This window comes from Scatophagus argus, chromosome 6 (assembly GCF_020382885.2).
Source record: "Scatophagus argus isolate fScaArg1 chromosome 6, fScaArg1.pri, whole genome shotgun sequence".
NCBI classification, from domain to species: domain Eukaryota; kingdom Metazoa; phylum Chordata; class Actinopteri; family Scatophagidae; genus Scatophagus; species Scatophagus argus.
In genome coordinates this window covers 13,133,476-13,154,965 of record NC_058498.1, presented here as the reverse complement: position 1 = coordinate 13,154,965, position 21,490 = coordinate 13,133,476, and the positions used below count along the sequence as shown (strand labels likewise).

Genomic DNA, 21,490 nt, shown 5'->3' with positions numbered 1-21,490 from the left:
GTGTGTGTGTGGGCTTTGAATCCAAACAAATTTGAATTTGAGCCAAAGAAACCCCAGTTATCACAATTTTTAAGTCTTTCTTGGTTCAGTATGTCATATCTGTACGATGTAAATGTCTTGCGTGTAATCTTGACTTAAGCATTTGTCTGAACTGTCTCTTTAAGCCATCCTTTTTAACCCCCAGTGGTTCAAGCAGAGGGTTCAAAAAGAAGATAGCGGCCCTAATTACGTCACGCCCCCTCGGCCCTTTTTTCCTGCTCGTATAAACGTACGCTGTCCTCTTTTTAACGTACCAGTTGATTCCCATTGAAAGCAAAGCGCGACTTGTCAAAGCGCAGCTTTGAACACGTTGACCAGCGCAGAGCAGCAGCAGCAGTACTGGCGCAGGGGAAGACGGAGAGCCGACAGCCTCATCTTAGGATAGGATTCATATTATTTCTCTTCGCTGGAATAACTGGGCTTCTTGTGATATTTGCCGGTTCGTTGGGAATCGGCCGCACTACGGTACGGAGCCGTTATATAAGGCGAATAACGGACAGTGATGGTGCTGTACGTACGTTACAGCTTAGCGGCACAATAATCGCATGTGCTGGCTCGACTTGGCGCTAGGAAGGCGGCAGAAACGTTAGAACGGCCTTTGAATTCGTTTATGTATGTGTGCTACATCTCGTTTTAGGTTAATTCATTCAAGTAGCTTGGTTGCATGGAAACTGCTGCCAATGTTGGCCCATTCACTATTGTGCTCGTATGATTTAACTTAGCTAGGCGGCTAACCAGGACGCGCTGCTGCCGCTGAGGAGCCCGTGTGCGTAGCGGAATGATGATCCGGAGAAACCTCTTCCAGACAGGCGATAAGGGCTCAGATTAATTGTGAAAACCCTATGAAATAATTGGTTTGTGTGTTTTGCAAATACAGCCACACAGTCGATGTATCTGAATAGACCAGGTGGGGCCTGTAGTCGTTTATAAAACTATACCGAACGCGAAGAATGGACCCGTGTCTTAATTTGGACAACAAAGAATTAGGCTACTGAGGAGTAAGCTGGTTAGATAAGATTGTTTTAGCGTTTTTACGTGAGCTAGCAAGCTGTACGACGGATTAGACACACAGTCTGAACTGTTCTCCTCCCTACATTCCCTCTGTCCGTCAACTGGAGTATTTTTCTTGGGATTCGACGTTTTTTGTTCTCAGCGCCGCACCACCATGAGCAGTCACGCCGGGGACACCGGAGCGGTGGAAGTGGAGCCCATGCCGGGATACTTGGACCTCATCACCAAAGCCTCCACCGTAATGCTGGGCGCATGGAGAGACTGTAGTACTTGCGGTCTGGAGCTCTCCAAACGGACTCTCCTGGATAACGCATACATCACCGTGACCGAAGTCGCCCTGTTTTTCTTCTGCGCCTTTTTGTGGACGCAGATCAGACGGGGATTGACAGCAAGTCTGTTTAATGTGAGTGACACACACGATCACAGCACATACTGATCCCCCAGCTCCCCGGTGTTATTTTATTTACGCCCTTAATTAACGGGTTTAGTAGCTCATTCCTCTAACTGGAGCCGAAGCACTGCAGAAGTGTGGCCTCTGAGCCCCCATCCCTGAGGAGCTGTGCCTGAAGCCTGAATGTGACCACACTGAATGTGAGGCAGTGGGTTTGAACAGGCGAGAGAGACTATAAAAAGTGTTATCAAATATTAGATCCACTTTTAGGTTTAAGATACAGACTGTAGAAATCATACCCATAGAAATCCTAAAAGTCTCTTAAAAAGATTTGGTGAGCAGTTTTTGGGTAGGTTTTCTTTTTGGCACACAGTTCAGTTCTCACGGGCAGGTATTTCATTGCTCTACATTCTAAATGAAGTGTGTGTTTTGGGGTTATAAATGGTATACAATGAGCCCATCCAATAAGGTCATTAAGAATAAAACCAGAGAACCGCATCTTATTCCTTCTGATAATCTGGTAGCAGATTCCACATGTTTTGTGTCAAAGCCAATTTTTTACATATTAAAAGTCTGAAACAAACGATAAATGACAAAATCTACTTTCTACCTGTGATTTTCTTTGTAACACGTGCTTGCTGAATACAGTCCAAACATTATTTTTCCATTTTGTCCATTTGTAACAGTCAGCATAATCCTGAAGCTTTCAGATTTCAGTTAGTGCTTTTAGGTACTTCTTGGCACATGGCAGCCAGGTCGTTAACTGTAATTATGTCAGACTGCAAGTGATGCAGACTACCATCCTCCTACCACCCTCTCCTCTCTTTCTCTTTCATTATTTCTCAAAGACACTTAAACCAAAACTAGATCTATGCAAGATAAAATCTAGAGAATGTTAAATCTAATACATTTTAAACCACAACATTAATATGCAGTTAATAGTGAAATAAAAAAAAAGGAAAATCTATTCATTTGTCAGTGAATACAATAACCAGTAAATTCAGTAAATCGAACATGACAATTCAAAGTGTTTTTTCATATTGATGCAAAAATCATAAAATTGCCATCAGTCAGTCGTGTTTCTGTTTCATTTTATATATGATCATATTACCTAATGCACATACATCATATTAATGGCCTTATTTTTGGAAATGAGAATAACAAATATGTTTTGCTACCATGGAGCAGAAAATCATGGCATTCTTGAATTAGCTGAGGGTATGCACTCTTAAAACTGCCTGTCTCTTGAAGCAGCGTCATAACATTGTTTCTTACCACAATCTGTCACTCAGAGGCCAGACGTTCAGGCTGTGCTCTGACAGACTGGCCCTATGCCCAGGTCTCCTGTATTCCCTTGACCCATCCAAGTCCTGAGTACCTCCACCCTGTTGGTCTTTCCAGGGAGGGGCCCTGCTCCACAGATAGCTTGGATGGGGCCCACGGCTCATTAGTCTGTCATGGTTGTGAGCTGGGGGTAGACGCTCGAATGATGATGCTACAGCAGCATACTGTAGTTCGGGGCCCCATGTGTGAAGCCAGATGTGGCCCGAGAATGTAAAGAATGAGGCCTGTTTTCCCCTTTACATTATGTATGTGTGTCTCAGTGTGTGACTCACTGACTCCTATAGAACAGTATGGGAAGGACCTGGATACAAAGGGCTGTGAACGATGAAGTGAGATTTTTTAATGCCAGGTGAATTGAGAATGTGTGTCATTGTGCCTTAGGTTATTTAGTGCGTGTGTAAAGTCACCTTTACAGTGCTTACATAGAGGATGAAGAGGATGGGTTCAGTGTCGGGTCAGCCATGTTGATGCAATGCAAATATTGCTATTATACATCACAAAAGCTCAGCTGGGTTGTCAGAAGAGCACAACTACTTAATTCGAGGTTTTATTTGACCACAGCAAATTACACACACTTGAACAAAGTAGGATATATTCTCACTTATTAAGCTGGACCATAAGCAAACCACAATGCATTTAATATCTTGTCAGTAATGACTGAATGTGTGGTTTGCAGTGTCCAAGTACACAGTTGCTACGGGCTTTCATATAGAGTTAAGTGGCTAAGTTGTCATGAGTGCAGTAAATGACAGCATGGACAATCGTGAGTACATATACTTAATTAGGTGCAGGGCTCATGAGATCTCATGGACATCAGCCTAGACATCCATGGAGAAGCACTGTGTAATCACATCCTGTTGTGATCTTGTGAGGACTATGATGATGTGATCTTAGATGAGAGGAATGAATGCTGATTTCTCTGACATACTATAAAAATACCATTTAGCGATCTAAAGTAATTGGACTTTTTGTGTTCTTCATTCCTTATGAATTTGTTCACCGGACCCATTTCTTGTAGAGATGCAAAGAATGGGCAAGTTTATTGAAAATGAATCTGCAAGCACTCTGATAGGTAATCGTTTAATTAAATTGGCAAGAAAAGATGCCAAATATTCCATGACTCCAGATTCTCAGATGTGGTCATTTGCTGTTTTCAGTGGTTTTACATCTTAGTAAACTGAACCATGTTGGCCTAACAACATAGACAATGCAGAGTGTGCTGGTGAATTTCGTCAAACATCTGTCACAAGAGCTGATGTAAATAATTAGTTTCCTCTTTTGTCACTGACAGTACTCCCAGTCATATTTGAAGAATGAATGTTGACCCACTTAAAGTCTGTACTTACTCTAGTCTGGTTTTTCCACTGAGCAGTCTGCTTCCAAATATGAAATCAGTCTCAATGATTATCTTAATTTTTTTTTTTTTTTTTTTATCACTGTGTTGTATGCTTAGGTTACTGTGTGATGTCAGTAGCACCACGATAACCTCAGCCAAACCTTGCTACAATGTGTTACCTACATAAGTGTGAGACTAACACCTTCTGGTAGAACCCACTCACTGTCAAAAGGAGCCTTTCTTAAAGAGATTTTTAGTCTTACACATTGGGAAGATTTATATAGACAGAACACTGCAAGATATAATACTGAGGATGGATGCATAATACTGCTACTTTTATGGTGAATGAACTCTATGATTGAGGCTATTCAGAAGCGAGGAAATAAGGTCAAGATTACAAAATTAGAGACTGGATGCAGTCTTCAGCTGCTTGTCTTGTCAGCCTCTGTGTGCTTAAGCTAATCATACGAGCGAAACCAGGTTCCAGGTACCATCACTTGACGTGTCAGTGAGCATGCCATAAGATGAGGCGAGTGTGTTGGAGTGGTGATTGTTCCTGTGCGTAATACTGCGTGATGGAGTGACTGGTTTTCATCATTTTTCTCATTTGGCTTGATGCCTGATTGTGTGAGTTCGAGCAACAGGTATTCAGGTTAAATTAAACACAACTTGTTGTTAAGCCACTTGAGCTTCACTGTTACATAAAGACACATCATTAACACCTGACTCATCCACTAGCAGTGCAGACATTTGCATTTTAAAATCTAAACAAAAGTGTCCTTTAGTTTAACTGCTGAAAAATAGGTTGTGAAACTCTGAACTGTGCAGAATTTTCTTCAGAAGAAAACAGTTGTCACGTGACACATAGGCAAGGGTAAATGTAGCTGCACTCCTTCCTTTCTAACTTCACTTTGCACACACACATTTGTCGAAGCATGTGTGGGTTTATGCCTCTGTTTGCTTGTGTGATTTAAATGGCTGCCTGTGTTTTTTAGTTCTACATTGGCTTTATATGCATGTGTGTGTATTTGTATTTATGTTTGTCTGAGGTTTCAGCTACATAGCTTTGTGTTTGCATAAATTTTGTCAGTCAAAAGGATGCATTTGTAACTTCCTATCGGGGTGGGGGGGGGGGCAATAAACAGAGAAAGAAGAGAGGGCTGGAGGAAGAAAGGAACAGAGAGGAGAAGTCGGCTGAGGGGTTGTGAGCTGGGGCCAAGCTTGCTGACTCAGCATGCAGCAGCCAATCATTAACACAAGTGCACACAGTCCCTCACTCATGCATATGTTGGTGAAAGCATATGCACTGTCTCACACGCTTACATGCAGCTTTTATTTTTACATCCACCAACATCAGTGCATGTGTTATGAAAGAGGTAACATACCTGCTGCTCTGTATGGACAAACAGCAGGCAGTGGTCAAACTCTCCTTGCGGTAGCACTTTATAACCTCAAATGCCTCTCATATCCCCTCATGCATGCACACACACACTCTCAGAATGAAGCAGTCATTCACATGGGAGAGCAGCAGTATGCTTGCCAACTCCAGCCTCATTGCAGAGCTTATCTCCCTGCATAGAGCTGAGTTGCACCTCATCCACTGCTGTTGTTCTAAATGTGAAAGTAGCCTGAGGTTTGACAAGGTGCTCAACCACAGATCCCAGATCACATTCCCCTAAGCCCCTGCTCACTGTTGTGCATTATAGCCGCAGGGAGAAACCTGATATTGCATATGTGGTTAATGGCAAGTGTTATCCATTCAGCCAAAAGTGCCCACTCAGGTGAAACTTGCTTGTAATTATGACACTGATTGCAAGCAATTGTTATCAGGTCTAGCTATGATTAGTCCTCTCCTCTCTTCTCCTCTTCTCTCCTCTCCTCTCCTCTCCTCTCCTCTCGTGACTCAGCCATCTAATTTATCATCACATAGCGTTTAAGGGAACGGGACTTTCACCATCACCTGACACGTGATCTATTGCTTTGTGTGCCTAAGTGCGTCAATATATCATACATACAGAGCACTCATGGGTTCACAAAACTGTCAGCCTCACTGTTTCCTGCACTGAGGTAGTGCTTCAATTAATCATGTTTTGCCACGGTGATAGATGCGTTTAATAAGTTTAAGTTTTAAATATGATTCATGTTTGCTTAAGTTGTACATCCAGTTTTTGTGTTTGTTCAGATTATTGCATAGCTAATTTCGGTGACGTAATATGTTCCAAAGCTTGTGTGTCTGCAAAACAGGCGAATGTTTGCTTTCTGCACTGATGTTTGGCTTTGTGCACTTGTAGGAGTGCTACCTGCAGGGTTGTTCCAGTCTGTAATGCACTCAGCTTTTCCTACTGATGTACTTGATGGCTTGCCTCTTTGATTACGTTTAGCAGCTGATTTCCGTATACCTGCCTTTTTGCAGCAATTGAAAATGTTATTTTGACATTTCGTCAAATTTAATGAGGTTCCATGTTGCAAAATTGGCAAATGCTATTATTTGTTAAGGCAAGGGGCAGTATCAACAGACTGGTGCGAAATTTGGGAAATTACAGAAGCTTCACCATGTTTCTCATTACCCTGGTAATTAGCGATCAATCCAGACACGTCTGTAGAGCTGAAGTAATTAGCCGCTTAACTGATTATTTGATCAACCGAAAAACAATCAGTGTTTATTTTGAGAATCAGGACATTGACGATTTTCTGTCTTTTTCTTGTTCGATATCGTCTTAAATTCAGTGTCTAGTTTTGTACTGTTGCTTGAGCAAGACAAAAAGTCGGAACTGCCATTTTTTCAGTACCATTTGACATCTCATAGACTAAACAACCAAACAGTCAGAAAAATATTCAGCCGATTGTTCCATAATGAAAACAGTTTGAATCTGCAAAGTGACTAGCAACTAAAGATATCTAATATGTAATCTAATGTAATGGAAAAAGTATAATATTAACCCTCTAAATTATAGTGGTATGGAAGTGCAAATTAGCAGAAAATGCTAACAACAAGTACCTCAGAATTTTAAAAGTGTGGGATGTAAATTGTGCTTAGCTACAATATATGCTATTACTGGTTATTTTTACTACAAATGTGTATATATTATAAATATCAGCAGGCTCCTTCATTATTAATAATGGGTGAACAGAAGACAATGCAGCCTTGGGGTGTGTTCAAGCATTCTTATATTGTCCATATTTAATGAATCACTTCATAGAAGACTCTTTCATACACCATTATCTACTGTGATATCAATCTCCTAAACACAGATCAGACAGCAGGTCTATCAAGCACTCCACTGAAGAAAGAAGTAAGAGAAGTGTTTGTGCTCTCTTTAACATGGTGAATCATAGCTAAAGCAGCCATATGTACCACCAGCTACAAAGCTGGATCATGAATCAGCTCTATTTGCTGACTGTGACAGTCAGACTCTCTTCTGGTCAGCTGGAATGTACTGTGAGGCCTTGACCGCTACAGAGCTGCTGTTTCCAGCCTCTCAATCTTTTTCCTCTTCCTCTGTCTCTCTCTCTCTCTCTCTCTCTCTCTCTCTCTCTCTCTCTCTGTCTCACTCTCTTTGTCTTTCTTTCGTGCAGAGAGACACAGTAAATAGTCTGTCATTAGACAAAAACTTGCTGTCATTGTCGGCTTCACACTTGGCAGCTGTCTCTCTTCTAACAAAGCCACTCTATAACAGTGTGTGAGAGTGCAGTAGTCAGAGGAAACCACGCTTTCCGTTCTGCATCATACTTTTTACATTTTTAGACTGTGTGTGTGTGTGTTTGCCTTGGCATGTTTGCTTGTGTGGTTCATTGAAGTCCACGGGGCCTTGATAATTAATCGGATGCTTCTCTTTACGTTGGTTAAGGGTAGGATCTCAGAAGCATTCATAGGATGCGATTGGATCGGTTTCTCTGCCCCCGCCTCTCTCTGTCTGTCTGTGGAAGAGACTGGTGCATCCGCATGGACTCACAATCAGAAATGGTGCACTTTTCTTGAATTTCCCTCGAGATCAATAAAGTATCTATCTATCTATCTATCTTTCTTTTCCTTTGCTAAATAAGATCCCAGTATTTGCCCATGACTTTCTTCTTTGTCTCCCTAAAATTCACCTCATCACACCTTATAATTTCTGCCCTCGTCCCTCTTCCTTCCTCTCTTGTCTCCACCCACCCATAATCTCAAACCCAAAGGTTGAGGGTGGTACTTTGAGCGGAAGTCACTCACATGTGGCAACAATTATAAAGGTTGTCCTAACAGAATGACTGTATGTGTGACTCAGAAAAACTACACAGACAATACTGTCAGACATGACATTATGAGATGATTAATGTCTTAAGCATCCACTCTGTAACAGCATCACAATTCAAATTTTTCACAGTTTGTGTTTGGCTTGTAGTCTTGTTGCATAAGGTTGAACACCCCCTTACCACCTCACAGTATACAGTAGTCTTAAAAATCAGTGAAAGGCAAGTGAAATTGAGTCTTTAAGGCCATTAATTGAAATCATCTTATATATTTCACTATAACTGATTTTTTTTGACTATCTACCATTTGAGGATGCCCCTTTCATACCCAATCATGATTCTATCTCCTGTTAACAATTAACCTGTGGAGTGTTTCCCAGTCTTTTGTTGCTCCTGTCCCAACTAGCCTGAAATGTGTTGTTGGCATCAAATTCAGAACAGGCATATATTTACAAAAAATCTATTAAACTTATGCAGTGAAATATTCAAAATTAGTTATTTTTGTACTGTTTTCAGTTGAGGGTATATCAGACAGGATTAGCAAATTATCACTTTCTGTTTCATCTATGTGTATCTATTTTACACTGCATTTCAACTTTTTTGGAATCAGGGTTGTAGATTATTTAAGTCAAAGTGAAAGCTGGAATAGACATGTCTTAAATCCCTATGCGTAAGCATAGCACAGACCCCAGCATGTTCGCCTGCTGTAGCCAATAAGCTAACCTTAATCTTGACATCTGATCATTATTTAACTCCATTAGACTGTTAGTGTAATGAGGCCTATGTGCAATGTCAGAGCTACAACCATCAGCCTGATCTGAGCAGCTCTTACTTGTAGAAAATACTGGCTAGACAGCACATACACACACGCACGTTATCACTTGTTTTAAGCAACGTTAATACTATTTGCCATCAACAGGGATCCCTTAGTTTGATTCCATATTCTTAAATCTTAATATCAGAAAGAAAATTTTATTATCTCTATTTATTTTTTAACTAAATTTTTGTTTGATATATTTACTGTATTTTCCATAATATGTAATTAATTTATATGAGCAGCAGTATTTTTGAATAAATGAGATAAACCCTATAAATCCGCTTGCCAGATTTGTATTTATTATGCAGCTCCATATGGTGTCAAGGCAGATATGTCATGTGCCGGTCACATTGCAGAAATATGTGACTTTTCCGTGACATGGTTTAAAAACAAGTCTGAACTGAGTGAAATCCATGAAAGCATGAAAACAGTTGCAGCCATGTATTACTGTACGTGGAGTACAGTGCACGCTCATCATTTTGCACATTTTGAAGTTCATAAAAAAACAATTGTATCACTTAAACATATGTTTTATAATCATTAATGCACCATAAAAGTCAGTCTTTAAATAAGAAATAATGGTGTGTTATCAAATTGATTTTCCCATTTCTAGCAGCCAGCATTGCTGTCTGGTGAGGAATATGTGCGCATGTGTGTGCCTTTTAAGCTAGCTTTAGATTATCTGTGGGTGGATAATTATGGTGAGCTCATGAACCTCCGTCTGTTGATGCACACATATATTGGCTAGTTGAAGGCACACGCACACACACACACACACACACACACACACACACACACTATTTATACTCATACACACAGTCAGTCCTCATTCTCTCTGTGTTGCCAAATGACATGGCTAGTGCATTATGAATGACAGCCATATGTCCTCTAGCTGTCATGTTGGACAGAGACCAGCCTGAGTGTTTTGCACCTTTACGTCTCTTATTTTTCCACTGTTGCTTTAACCAAATATGAAGATAAGAAATAGTGTTGTGTTCTCATAAACGTTTGGTTCCCTCTGCAGTGTGGGGACATACTGTATATAAAGAAAGAGGCACAGACGGAGGCAGCACTATAATAATTATCCAGTGTATTCCTTAGTATGGTAGTCATCAGACACAAATAAAAACCATATGACCACACATCGCAAGTTTTATGTTTTCTTATTAGCAACAACATGAAAAGAAGCGGATACACAGTTGAATCAAATGAACAGCTTACAAATGTACCATCTTTCTACAAAATATAAACTGGGTTTTGAATTGAATGTTTGTGATACGTGGAATTAACCACTGCCAAACAATTTTGCACAATAGAATTTCTAATCAGCTCAAGACATTCATGTTGATTTTTGTCAGCAGTGCTGTTGCCGATCATGTGTTGAGTATGATTAGGAACAAAAATGTTTGTTAAATGTTAATGAGTTGGATGAATAGCACTCTATTGTTACGTAGCTTTAGCCTTTCTGATGGTCGCTATAGCCACAGATAATAAAGATAAAGGAATGAAGAAATAATGAAGCTAAAGCTAACCTAAGCTAAGCTTCTCCCTTGGACACGAACAAAGTTGCTAATCTGTGATGTTATGAAGAAAAGATAATGATTTTTCAAAACTGTGCATTAGAAGTAATCTATTTCTGTGAAGGCCATACTTATTCATACTTATTGACTGTGATGCTCCAGGAATTAATTTGACAGCTAAGTATGGGGTTAGTGCCTCCACTGGGACCAAATAATAGGTTAAACCTGCCCCTGACAGATGCACCTGCTCTGTCTTTCACACATACAGTCTGTGAGACATGTGTGCCAGGAAATCATATGCATACTCACACACATTGACACACACACAAGACGGAAAGGTTGTGAGCCCATCCCTTATTTGAATATATTTGATATATTTATAAATAGAGGAACAGGAACGATCACTGGCTTAATTTTGACTCAGCATAGATCTTCTCTTCCTTTGCTGTGACAGTCAGAAGGATTCATTTGATAAATAGTTGCCCGACTTGTCAACATAAAGCTAATTTAAAGTTGTTAGATTAGTAGCTAGATTTTACATTAGTCATTTGTGAAAAAGAAATCCAGAAGGACTCCTGAAAATTTGCTTGAAAGTGAGAGAAGTCAAATATTTCAGATAGTTTGTTTTTTTACACGCCACCACACAGCTCCTGTATATTGTCAGTCATGTTTTGTGGTTATTTACTCACTCATGTATGCAAGGTGGGTGCTTGTCCAGTCACATATTTGTGTGCAAATTTGTTTACTCGATAGTGGCGCCTAATGATGTGTTTTTAATCAAATCAAGTTCAAATGGTCGACAGCCTCTTGGATCTACATCAGTATTCCAGCAGTGCTGGACAAGCCATCTGGAGTAATGCAAGCGTTTCCTGGTGGGCCAGCAGTTCAGCTACATCCATATGGAAAGACAAAAAAATAAACATCACATGCTGTTGGATCCTGAATTGCCCTGACAAACTAACAGCTGAACACATGTTGCCTTCAGGTGCCTGTTGAGAAAAAATAATCATTATGAAAAGGGTAGATATGGGATAGTGGGGATTTCATTTTCATGTTTCATCCTACATATAAAATATCATGCTCCACTAGTGCTACATAAGAATAAAGCACTTATTTGCAGTGGTGACAAAAACACATCAGGTGTAAACAGTATCAAGTCTGAGGCTTTAAGCTACCATAAAGGTGTAAAGACAGATGGTCTATTCAGTATTTTTTATCTATCTGGAATCGATTGACTAATGCAATGGTTCCCAAAAATTTTCACACCGAGGACCCCTAAAGTGACACAAATTAGACCATGGACCCCCATTTGTTGAGAATTTTGCTTTTAGATCTTCAAATGTTTTCCTACAGAAAGGATATGAAATTGTCAGACCCCACTTTGAAAACCACCAAACTGGTGGACAGTCTCTCCTTGCTCCACCTCTGCTGTGTACTGACAATCACATGTGCTCTGCAGTGAAACACAGAGAGATACTTACTCTGGTACGTCCCTCTTGTAAATGCCCTGATGGTCCTCTCCTTTTTAGGCCTGCATAAGCCGGTGTTTGAAGATTTTAAGTGCACCAGGCTGGTGCAGTGTCATTAGTCATGTAGGTTTTGATTGTTTCAATAGGCTGTGTTTCAATAGACAATGTCAATAATAATAAGTCTCCATCCATGGATCATCTACAGTTGTGAAAACAGAGTGAAAAAATCCATGTTGTGTCCATTATATATTATATAACTATATAAAACAGCTTGTTGTGGAAAAATGTCATCAGAAACGATAATGGTAATTAATGTAAATATAGCCAAGCAGAGACTAGAACAGCAAATTGAATCAAATAAGTGACCTTATGATAATGTGGTGTGATACCTTAAATGCAGTCCTCACTTCAGCGCTTCTTGGTGTGTCATTCCTCCCACATAACTGTTACTTTTATCATTTATCAGCCTCATTGTGTTCTTGTGGAGCTGTTAGATAAGGCCTGTTGCTGTGTCAAGCTGTTGATATGGCAGAGACGTTCATGTTGCTGCTTTACATCAAAAGTTTCTCCTTTACATTACCTCTGATTCACATTTAGCAATTTAATAGGTGTTTATCCCATTCTTGGCTGCTCCTCACACTTTGAGAAACACTCAACCAATCAGAGCTAATTAGTTGTTATTAAGAATGTGGATATCTACATCCATGAAAACAGGTGACAGAAAAATGGCTACATTTCATTACATAATTGATCAAAGTGAAAACATAGACAACTGGCAAAATTAATGCTGTTCATGAAAATCTAGTATTTTTAAAATTTAGTATTATTTGATTTTATTATTTATTATATTTATTATATATATTATTATATTTATTATATTGCAGAGGTTAAGGGAACATGCTCATTGCATTTTGAACCTAAAACCTCTAACACATCACATAAGACAAGAAACAGCTTATACCATCGGCCACATTGTTACCAACAATAAAAAAAAAATCAGCAAAAAAGGAGTGGAACAGTCTGGATCCTTCTGCTTCCATCTGAGGCAAGGACTTTATCCCTCATGACAGCTGTCTGCCCATCACCTTGTTAAGAACAAGGGAGGAGAAAGGCTGGTGTGCAGTGGGTGAGATAATTTTCTCTTTATAGAGGCTGATATTCTGGTTGGGGTAAGGTACCATAGATGTGTCATGAAGAGGATATTTGATGTTACAAGGAAAATGGAATTTCAATCTGCTTAAGGGTACCAGAAAAGTCTAGAAGACACCTCAAATAGTGTTGTATAAGTAACATAAATAGACTGTGCACTTGCGTTTGTACATCCTATTTACAAATGCAATCCTATTTGGCCCAGTCTGGATAAAGATGTAAAGAGAACACAGGGACTCTGTGACAGAATTGGGTCTATAAGTAACACTGAGATGGCCAGATTGACGTCAGATTAACCAGAGAGATCGAAGTCAGGCAGAGCTAAAGGAATGAAACAAGGTGAATGAGAGCACGAGCGTTATTGAATAGATCCACTCATGAGCCAGCATCCTAACTCACTGGCCCAGTTTACCTCCTTATGCAACTGGCCAGTGGAGTCCATTCACCCTTGCTGCTCTCTCATCACTTGCTTCCAGGAAGGGCAGAGGCAGGGGGGCTGAGAACTTTTAGAGGGTGGAGGGTGAAAGGGAGAGCGATGGGGTGCAGCTGCAGATGAGCTGGGAAAGAAGAGATGAAGGGATGCATGAAGAAGGACTGGAGTGGTAGAGAGATAGAAGGAGTTTTTAACCACACTGTAGGGCTTTACCAGCATCCCTGTATGGTTGCTAAGGGAACCACTTGTTTGTGATGAAGTCTCTCTCATAATGACTCCATGTACACTCTACCTCTGTAATTTCCTTTTCAGCTTTCTGTTTTAAGACTGCTTCTCTCTCTCTCTTTAGCGGAAAATGAAGTGAAATGAAATCCAGTGATGCCCTGAGCAAGAAAACGAGTTCAGCCAGGCTCCGTCTGTCAGAGAGACAGAGAGAGAAAGAGGAAAAGGGGGGGGGGCTGTTGAATGGTCGTAGGTCCCAACTGTGTGTAATTCAAGGCCTTGTCATTTATCCGACAGAGGACGAGTGGATTATCTCAGTGTCCTTGACCCACTATACCCCCACTCTGTAGGCTGGCATAGAAAACTAAAGGGTAGATAGATAGAGTGGGTGGATTGGACCCAGCGTGATGGTGGGCTGGCTGGCACAGGGAGACAAGAATGGAGCCATTGGCAGGCTGTTATATAATCTCTCAGAATCTGCATTTGAAACAAAGGATGGGACCAGAGTGAAGAGAGACTACCGTCGTCCAGAATTAGTCAGGAAGCGAAAACATAAAATTTTCTCCAACGCCGGTAACCGAACCTTAAGCACAATCATCTGTGATCATCAGATCCTCGAGGTCATGCCACTGCCAAACTGTGTAACTTGCTTTTTATCTAAGGTAATTTTAATCCAGACCCAGCACTGCATTAAAAAAATGTATGGGGCTGCTTTGGTGCATGTGTGCTGTAACAAGTAACAGTTAAAAGAGGAAATGTGGTCTAGGAAGTCCAGTGTGACTAATATATGTTTGAGTTTGATTCCCTCAGATGGTTTACTTAGGAAGAAATTGACAATTGTCATCAATGTTGTTACATTGTCTGATGAAGTTCTAAATTATAATGTACTGTGCCAAGAGTGTGTGCTTGTGTCTTTTGAGTGGCCATGACTAATGGTCATGACTAATGGCCACTGAAAAGAACAATGGATAAAAGCAGTGACAACGAACTTGTGCTGTACTCTGAGTTTAGCATTTCAGTTTTAATTTAATCAGTGTTTGGTATTCCTTTTTATCTCCCTGTTTAAGTAAGGTTTTCATCTCTTCTAGTATTTTAAAAGCTCAAAGAAAGTGGTGTCATTCCTCTAATTTGGAAAGTATAGCAGAACTTGAAGCCAGTATGGTAAATATCATACAAACAGTGACGTTGCCATGGAGCCGTTCAGACGCTCTTTCATAAGCTAACTGTGTCACTGCTCGTGTGAGTTTGGTGTGGTGTAGATGACACAGAGGAAATGGCATGAAAGAAACGTGTTATAGTAGGCTGGAGCAAACAGGATGGAGTGAAACAGTGGGTTGAAGAATATAGAGACATGCAGAACAGATAGGATGTGGAAGAATTAATAAGAGATGTAACAGTAGTAATGGTGATTCATAGGTTAGCTCAAGTAACCTAAGAGTTACAGAGGCATAGCTGGTGTTTGCAGTAAACTGTATCAGCCGTTAGTGTGTTCCAGTCATTGTGAGTGTGCATAGGCTTATGTTTTTGTGTAACAGAGGGGGTGATGTGGCGAAAGACTGAGGGGGTATGCTGTGTACTGACAGCTGACTTCTATAAATAAATGTCGCAGGCAGGGGAGAGATGCAGGGGTGGAGAGAAAGAATGAGGGAGCTGAGAAGAGCGACAAATAAAGGGGAAGGAGTCAGAGAGAGCCGAGGATGGGAGGTCTGATAGTGAGAGACTGATACAAATGTACTGGGAGATTTAAAAGAACTGTGGTGAGTGTCCTGCAATCCAGTCATGATTTACTGAACACGTAGCGCATGTCGCCACAACCAGTCAGCGGCCCCGAGTAGGATCATGTGCCCTTGGATGCTGCCATTTTTTGTTCTAAACATGTCTCAACTGAGGAACATGAAGTCTGTTGCTGTTACATTTTTATCTCACATCGCTGTTGCCCCGTCAGCTTCCTTCCTCGTCCTGTTTTGACTCTCTTGCGCATGAACTTCATCAAAATCAGAAAACAGAGTAGAAGAAGACAGAAACAAAGACAACTACAGAGAGGCAGAAAGAGGGGAAAGAAAACAAGGCAGGAAAAGTATCAGAGAGAAATTGTTTTGGGAATCCCTTTGACTTTCAAAGCCCACATGGTTTACATTTAGCCTTAGCAACACTCACTGCATTAATTTGTCATGCAATCAGTCTGTGAGCCTTGTCGGATCATGTGCTGGAGTCTAGCTGCTTGGTACTGTATCACTGACAGTGGCAACTTTCACTTTCCCGCCTCCTGTTACACTATTTCATTGCCTTTCACAGTGGTTTGTGTGTGTGTGTGTGTGCGTGTTGCATTTTGTTTATGAAGCGACTAGCTGGGTTTGGTTTCCTGTCTTGGCACAGCAGTGAAATGCTGAGCACCTACCTGTTTCACTGCTTAACTGATGTGCATGTATTACCTGTGTGAGCAGTGTCTGCTCATCATCGTGCCTCTGTGTGTCATTCCTGTTACATGTCTGCCTGTGTTGGAAATTAATTGAATATCACATCCTCAGTATTTCCTTGATTTCTTTGAACTGACTGATTGTGTTTTAGTGTTTCTGATCACAACAGAGATAGAGGCTTGGGAAAGAGTGACAAAGGGAGCAGGGGGCTGGAGGAGACAATAATTAAGGGAGGGGACCGAGAAAGATAACATGGTCCCTCCAGCCAGAAGCTGAAGTCATGTTATCAGGCTGCATCAGGACATAAGAAGACTTCCTCTGTTTCTGCTTGCATAGCAACCCATACGCAGAATTGTGAAAGTGTGGGGAGACGGTCACATGATTGTAGCGTACTGTAGCTTAGTAAGGGTGGTGTGTTTACACGTGTGTGTCAGGAAGAAACATACAGAGAAGAAAGCTAGCCAGTAAACTAGCATATAAGCAACATCCTGAGTCATGTTACATTTTTTTATCGACATCTCAATAAAAATCACCATATAAATGAATAAACAATCATCTGATGCTCTTAAATGCCTCTAAAGTGTAGAGGATGTCTCTTGACTTTAGACTTTGACTTCCACTTCTCTAATGTCAAAACCCATAATTGGTTTGAGGTTTATGTACCAGTTTGACAGTCTCCATCTTTTTTTTTTTTTTTTGATGATCTACATTTTAAATGTTTTAAATACTTTCAGCTGTCATATTTAGTCTACATTCTGAGATACAAACACAGTAGGTAAAGATATAAGTTTTCTGCAGTGTTTATTAGTTCAGAAATATGCATCTAGAGTTGTTGCAACACTTACACTCTAAAGCAAATATGTGTGGTCCCCAAAAAGTCGTCCATAGCAATTCTTTCAAAATGCCCTTGCTCATTCTTTCTGTCCTAAGATGCGGCTTTATGTGGAAAACAAGAAAGTTACAACTTTAATAGTTATTTCCAATAAATCAAAAATAATTAAATGACTTCATCTCAGCTCAGCTGCCACAACAACACATTAATGTTATTGGTTGCTTCACCACATCTTGAATTAAGAGCCTTCTTTAAAAGAACACCATCGAAATTTATCAGTTGTTTTGTTCAACGGCCTCCCAGCAGTTCACTCACCTGCATGTCTGGGGAAGCAAGCTAAATTCATTCCGAGTGTGATTCCTCACACTTCCTCTCCTCTCTCTAACCGTGTTCTCTCTCTCTCTGCTATGTCCTTGCAGCCTCTAGCACATTGGTGGAAGCTGCTGCCCAAAGATGCAGCCAAGATGCCGGAGAGCGCGTGGAAGCTGGTCTTCTACAGCATGTCGTGGTCATACAGCACCTACCTGCTCTTCTTTACCTCCTACTCCTTTTTCCATGACCCACCCTCTGTCTTCTACAGTAAGATACACAGCAGTGTGAACACATAATGTTATATGAAAAGTTTATTTGTACAGTGGTTGTTGCACTAGTCCTCTTTGGGATCTGTTAATTGAATAACTTGACTCTGCGCTGCATCACATAAAAAAAATGATGTAAAAAAAGGAAAAAAATGAAATAAATCATCTGTTCTGAGTTGAAATAGAATTTACTACTTTTAACTCCTTTCAAGAGTTTGAAGACTGTCCAAATTAGCTAAATGATAACCTAAAAAGTTTAATAGTATTCTCACTGGGTCAGTTTCTCACCTAATCTCTCAAGGTAGATTGTGATCTGAAGTCACTTTAATGAAATGAAACAGCAAACACCATTCTGTGGGGATAAAATGCTACTTTGAGTGTTCAAACAGAGATATTTATGATAATATGCTGCTTAAAAAGATAATTTAAAAGAAATTATCTGCATTATTGTACCAAATGGAGAGTAGAGTCATGACAGAGAGTTTGTGTGGTGACTGTCACTGTATCACTAATGGAGGATAGATGTGTATATGGATTCAGTTCATAATCCAGAGATGTCTCTTATAGTCTGTCATCCTCTTCTATCAGACGTGGAAGTGTCAGGGCTCCAGTCCAACTCCTTCACTCTGAGTGGAGCTAGCGAAGGCTGTTTGACAGTGCCAGGTTCATCTTTAATAGCTGCATCACAGCTGATAGCTGTCAGCCTGAGATGTGTACAGGGGCCGTGTAATGTGCCTGGACTATTCAGGGGGGAGATGGGAAGGGAGATTGGGAGAGGTGAAGCTAAAAAGAAGAGGTGAGAATTTGTAAAATTGGGAGAAATCAAAGTAACATGTCTGCATGAAGAGAAAAAGAGAGAGAGAAAAATAGCTTCAGTCTCTGGGAGAGGAAAAAGAAAGTCTCCAGTTCCCATGCCTCCCCTTGGCAGCTCTTCTGTTGGGATCCATTTAGCAGTCCTCTTCTCAATGTTTAATGACAGAAGGACCAATCAATAAACATTACACAAGACCCAAACGTAACCCCATCCCACTAGAGACAAACCTTGCTCAAACATTGGAGGAGAAAGCAACAAGAAAACAGATAACAGTTATTTTTGGAGAGTAGAAGGACTGTGTACATGGATGACTTACTTTACACTGGTTTTTACTGAGTTATGACTGTTTAAATTTATCATGTTGCTGTAGCGCCATCTATAGACAGAATGTTATCAAATTTATCTGTGTTGTTCATGTGAAAGAGGCTGCAGTAAAATCGTATTTCAGGCTCTTTTATATGTGGATCGATGAAGTTTTGTAGGAAAATATATGAAACGAATATTTTGATGCATCCTGCTAACAAACAGACAGTCAAAGGAACACATCTTGATGAGCTGGTTTTAAATAAAAAGCTGACAGCTTTAATGCTCTCAGTGTGTGAGTGTGTGTGTGTGTGTGTGTGTGTGTGAGGCCCTGAACTCTCCTCACACCCCTTACCTGTCTGTTTCTCCAGACTGGAAGAGTGGTATGTCAGTGCCTACAGACATCGCCATAGCCTACCTGATCCAGGGCAGCTTCTATGGCCACTCCATCTATGCTACAATCTACATGGATGCGTGGAGGAAGGATTCAGCTGTCATGGTGGTGCACCACATCATCACACTGGCGCTCATTAGCTTCTCCTACGCCTTCAGGTATTTTTGCCTGGTTTAAAGGTGCAATAAGAACATGAACAAATGTATGTATTAATATTAATCACTTTGCATTTCCAATGTCTGTGGACCTTCTGTGGCTCCCGAGTGCTAGGCCTCTCTTCCACTTCCCCACAGTGCCAACACTAACATTAGATAGTGTTAGCTTAGACATTAAGCCTGCTAACATCATCAAATGACTGGCACTTCACCACACACACAAGTCCAAAGTCGAAGCCAACAATACTATAAGGCATGTGAAACATGTTGTGATATTGTGGTTTTACCAGACTTATGTTACTAAATAACTAACTAGCGTGTGGCTAATTAAATTGTCACTGGTCACTGATTTATTTTCCAGCATTCAGTGTTCATTTCAGTGTTCAGTCTTGTGTATGTCACCCAGGACACTCACATGTACAGACTGAGCACAATCAACACGATGCTGACTACAGTTCACTTGACAGCCACCGGTGTCAGTAATAACAAGAATTTTCCGAAACTTCACCATAGTGCCTTTGTGCCTTGATTTGATTCTTGTTTTTTAACCGTGCACAAACGCTTGTATAGGCAGGCACCTGCTTGTAGGACTTAACAAGCTGAAATACACGCACACACATAATATACTTGACGCTCTCTGCCCCCCAGATATCACAACGTAGGGATTCTGGTGTTGTTCCTCCATGACATCAACGACATCCAGCTGGAGTTCACCAAGCTCAATGTATACCTGAAGTCCAGAGGAGGAGGCTATTATCTGCTCAACGACGTGCTGTCCAACATGGGCTCTGTCAGCTTCAGCATCACTTGGTGAGGCTGAACAGACACACACACACACACACACACTTGGACTTACTTTGTCTCTCTTATTGTCTCATTTGTTCTCTCTCAGAGTTTAATATTTTGTCGTCTTGATAGCCTTTCTCTGTCTGGTTTTTCACTCTTCACTTATGAAGATACTGAAGATGTCTAGACATCAATGATATTTATATTTCTTTTGTCTATGTGTTTCTGTGTCCATCTCTCTCAGGTTCTGGTTCCGTCTCTACTGGTTCCCTCTCAAAGTACTGTATGCTACATGTGTGTCCAGCCTTCAGTCTGTCCCTAGCATCCCCTTCTACTTTTTCTTCAATGCTCTTCTCCTGGCGCTGCTGCTCATGAACATCTACTGGTTCCTGGTGAGGAAGGTTTTTATAGTCAAACTTACGGTTAGCGTTTGTCTTAATGAAACCTGCCACGACAATTGCACAACCTGATCTCTTTCCTGTTTTTCTCATCTGCTTTGTGTAGTTCATTGTGATTTTCGTGGTGAAGGTGCTGAAAATGAAGGAGGTGAACGATGTCAGGGAGTACGAGGACGAAGACGGTAGCATGGTGGCAGCGGGCCTCAGAGACTCTCTGGCAGAAAACAACGATGATGGTGCTGGACATCACATCTCTGCCCAGGGGTGAGCTGCATCAGTAGACCTTGTCATTTGTTTAATTTGACAAAAAGAACTCAACATTACGTGGAAAAATGCTGCCATCCAACTGCTGGCAGATTTAAACAGAAAATGATGTGTTTATTGTCACCAGCAGATTTGGCAAGAAACTAAACCAGCAGTTGAATGTGCTATTTGTAGAATTTACACATGAAGAAATAACTACTTATAAGAAGAGAGTGGGCCTAAAGATTGTCCAGTAACACAGTTCAACTTGCCACTGTAGGCTCTGTTTATAGACCTTTCAAAATAAGGTAAAAGTTGTAGTCAGTACTCTACCTGGTGGACAAACAAGTCAGTGTTCTTTGCTAATTTGTCCCAGCAGTAATTATTATGCCTATAAGAGGAGATTGAGTAGAGTAATACAGAGATTTACAATTTTTTTTATTTTAATCTGTCGAGCTTTTGCTTATGTTTACATAATAGGGGTCTTCTCAAATGTTAATGAATACTCAGCCTTTTGCAATAGTGAGCTTTAAACAAGAACTTGCCAACCTGACTGAAACCAAAGTGTTTGTGCTTTTATCTGAAGTTATGGATTCATCTGTTATCTGAGGA

At 40.6% G+C, this 21,490-nt stretch overlaps 1 protein-coding gene across 1 annotated transcript in view; it reads left to right on the top strand.

The window, feature by feature from the left end:
- Window positions 1-35: 35 nt before the first annotated feature.
- cers1 (ceramide synthase 1) overlaps window positions 36-21,490 on the top strand; it is a 26,233-nt gene continuing 4,778 nt past the window's right edge. The window contains exons 1-6 of the mRNA XM_046392297.1: window positions 36-1,453; window positions 17,627-17,786; window positions 19,274-19,454; window positions 20,100-20,261; window positions 20,482-20,629; window positions 20,742-20,899. Coding sequence (XP_046248253.1) covers window positions 1,205-1,453; window positions 17,627-17,786; window positions 19,274-19,454; window positions 20,100-20,261; window positions 20,482-20,629; window positions 20,742-20,899 — 1,058 coding nt within the window. The 5' untranslated portion in view covers window positions 36-1,204. The remainder of the gene's footprint in view (window positions 1,454-17,626; window positions 17,787-19,273; window positions 19,455-20,099; window positions 20,262-20,481; window positions 20,630-20,741; window positions 20,900-21,490) is intronic.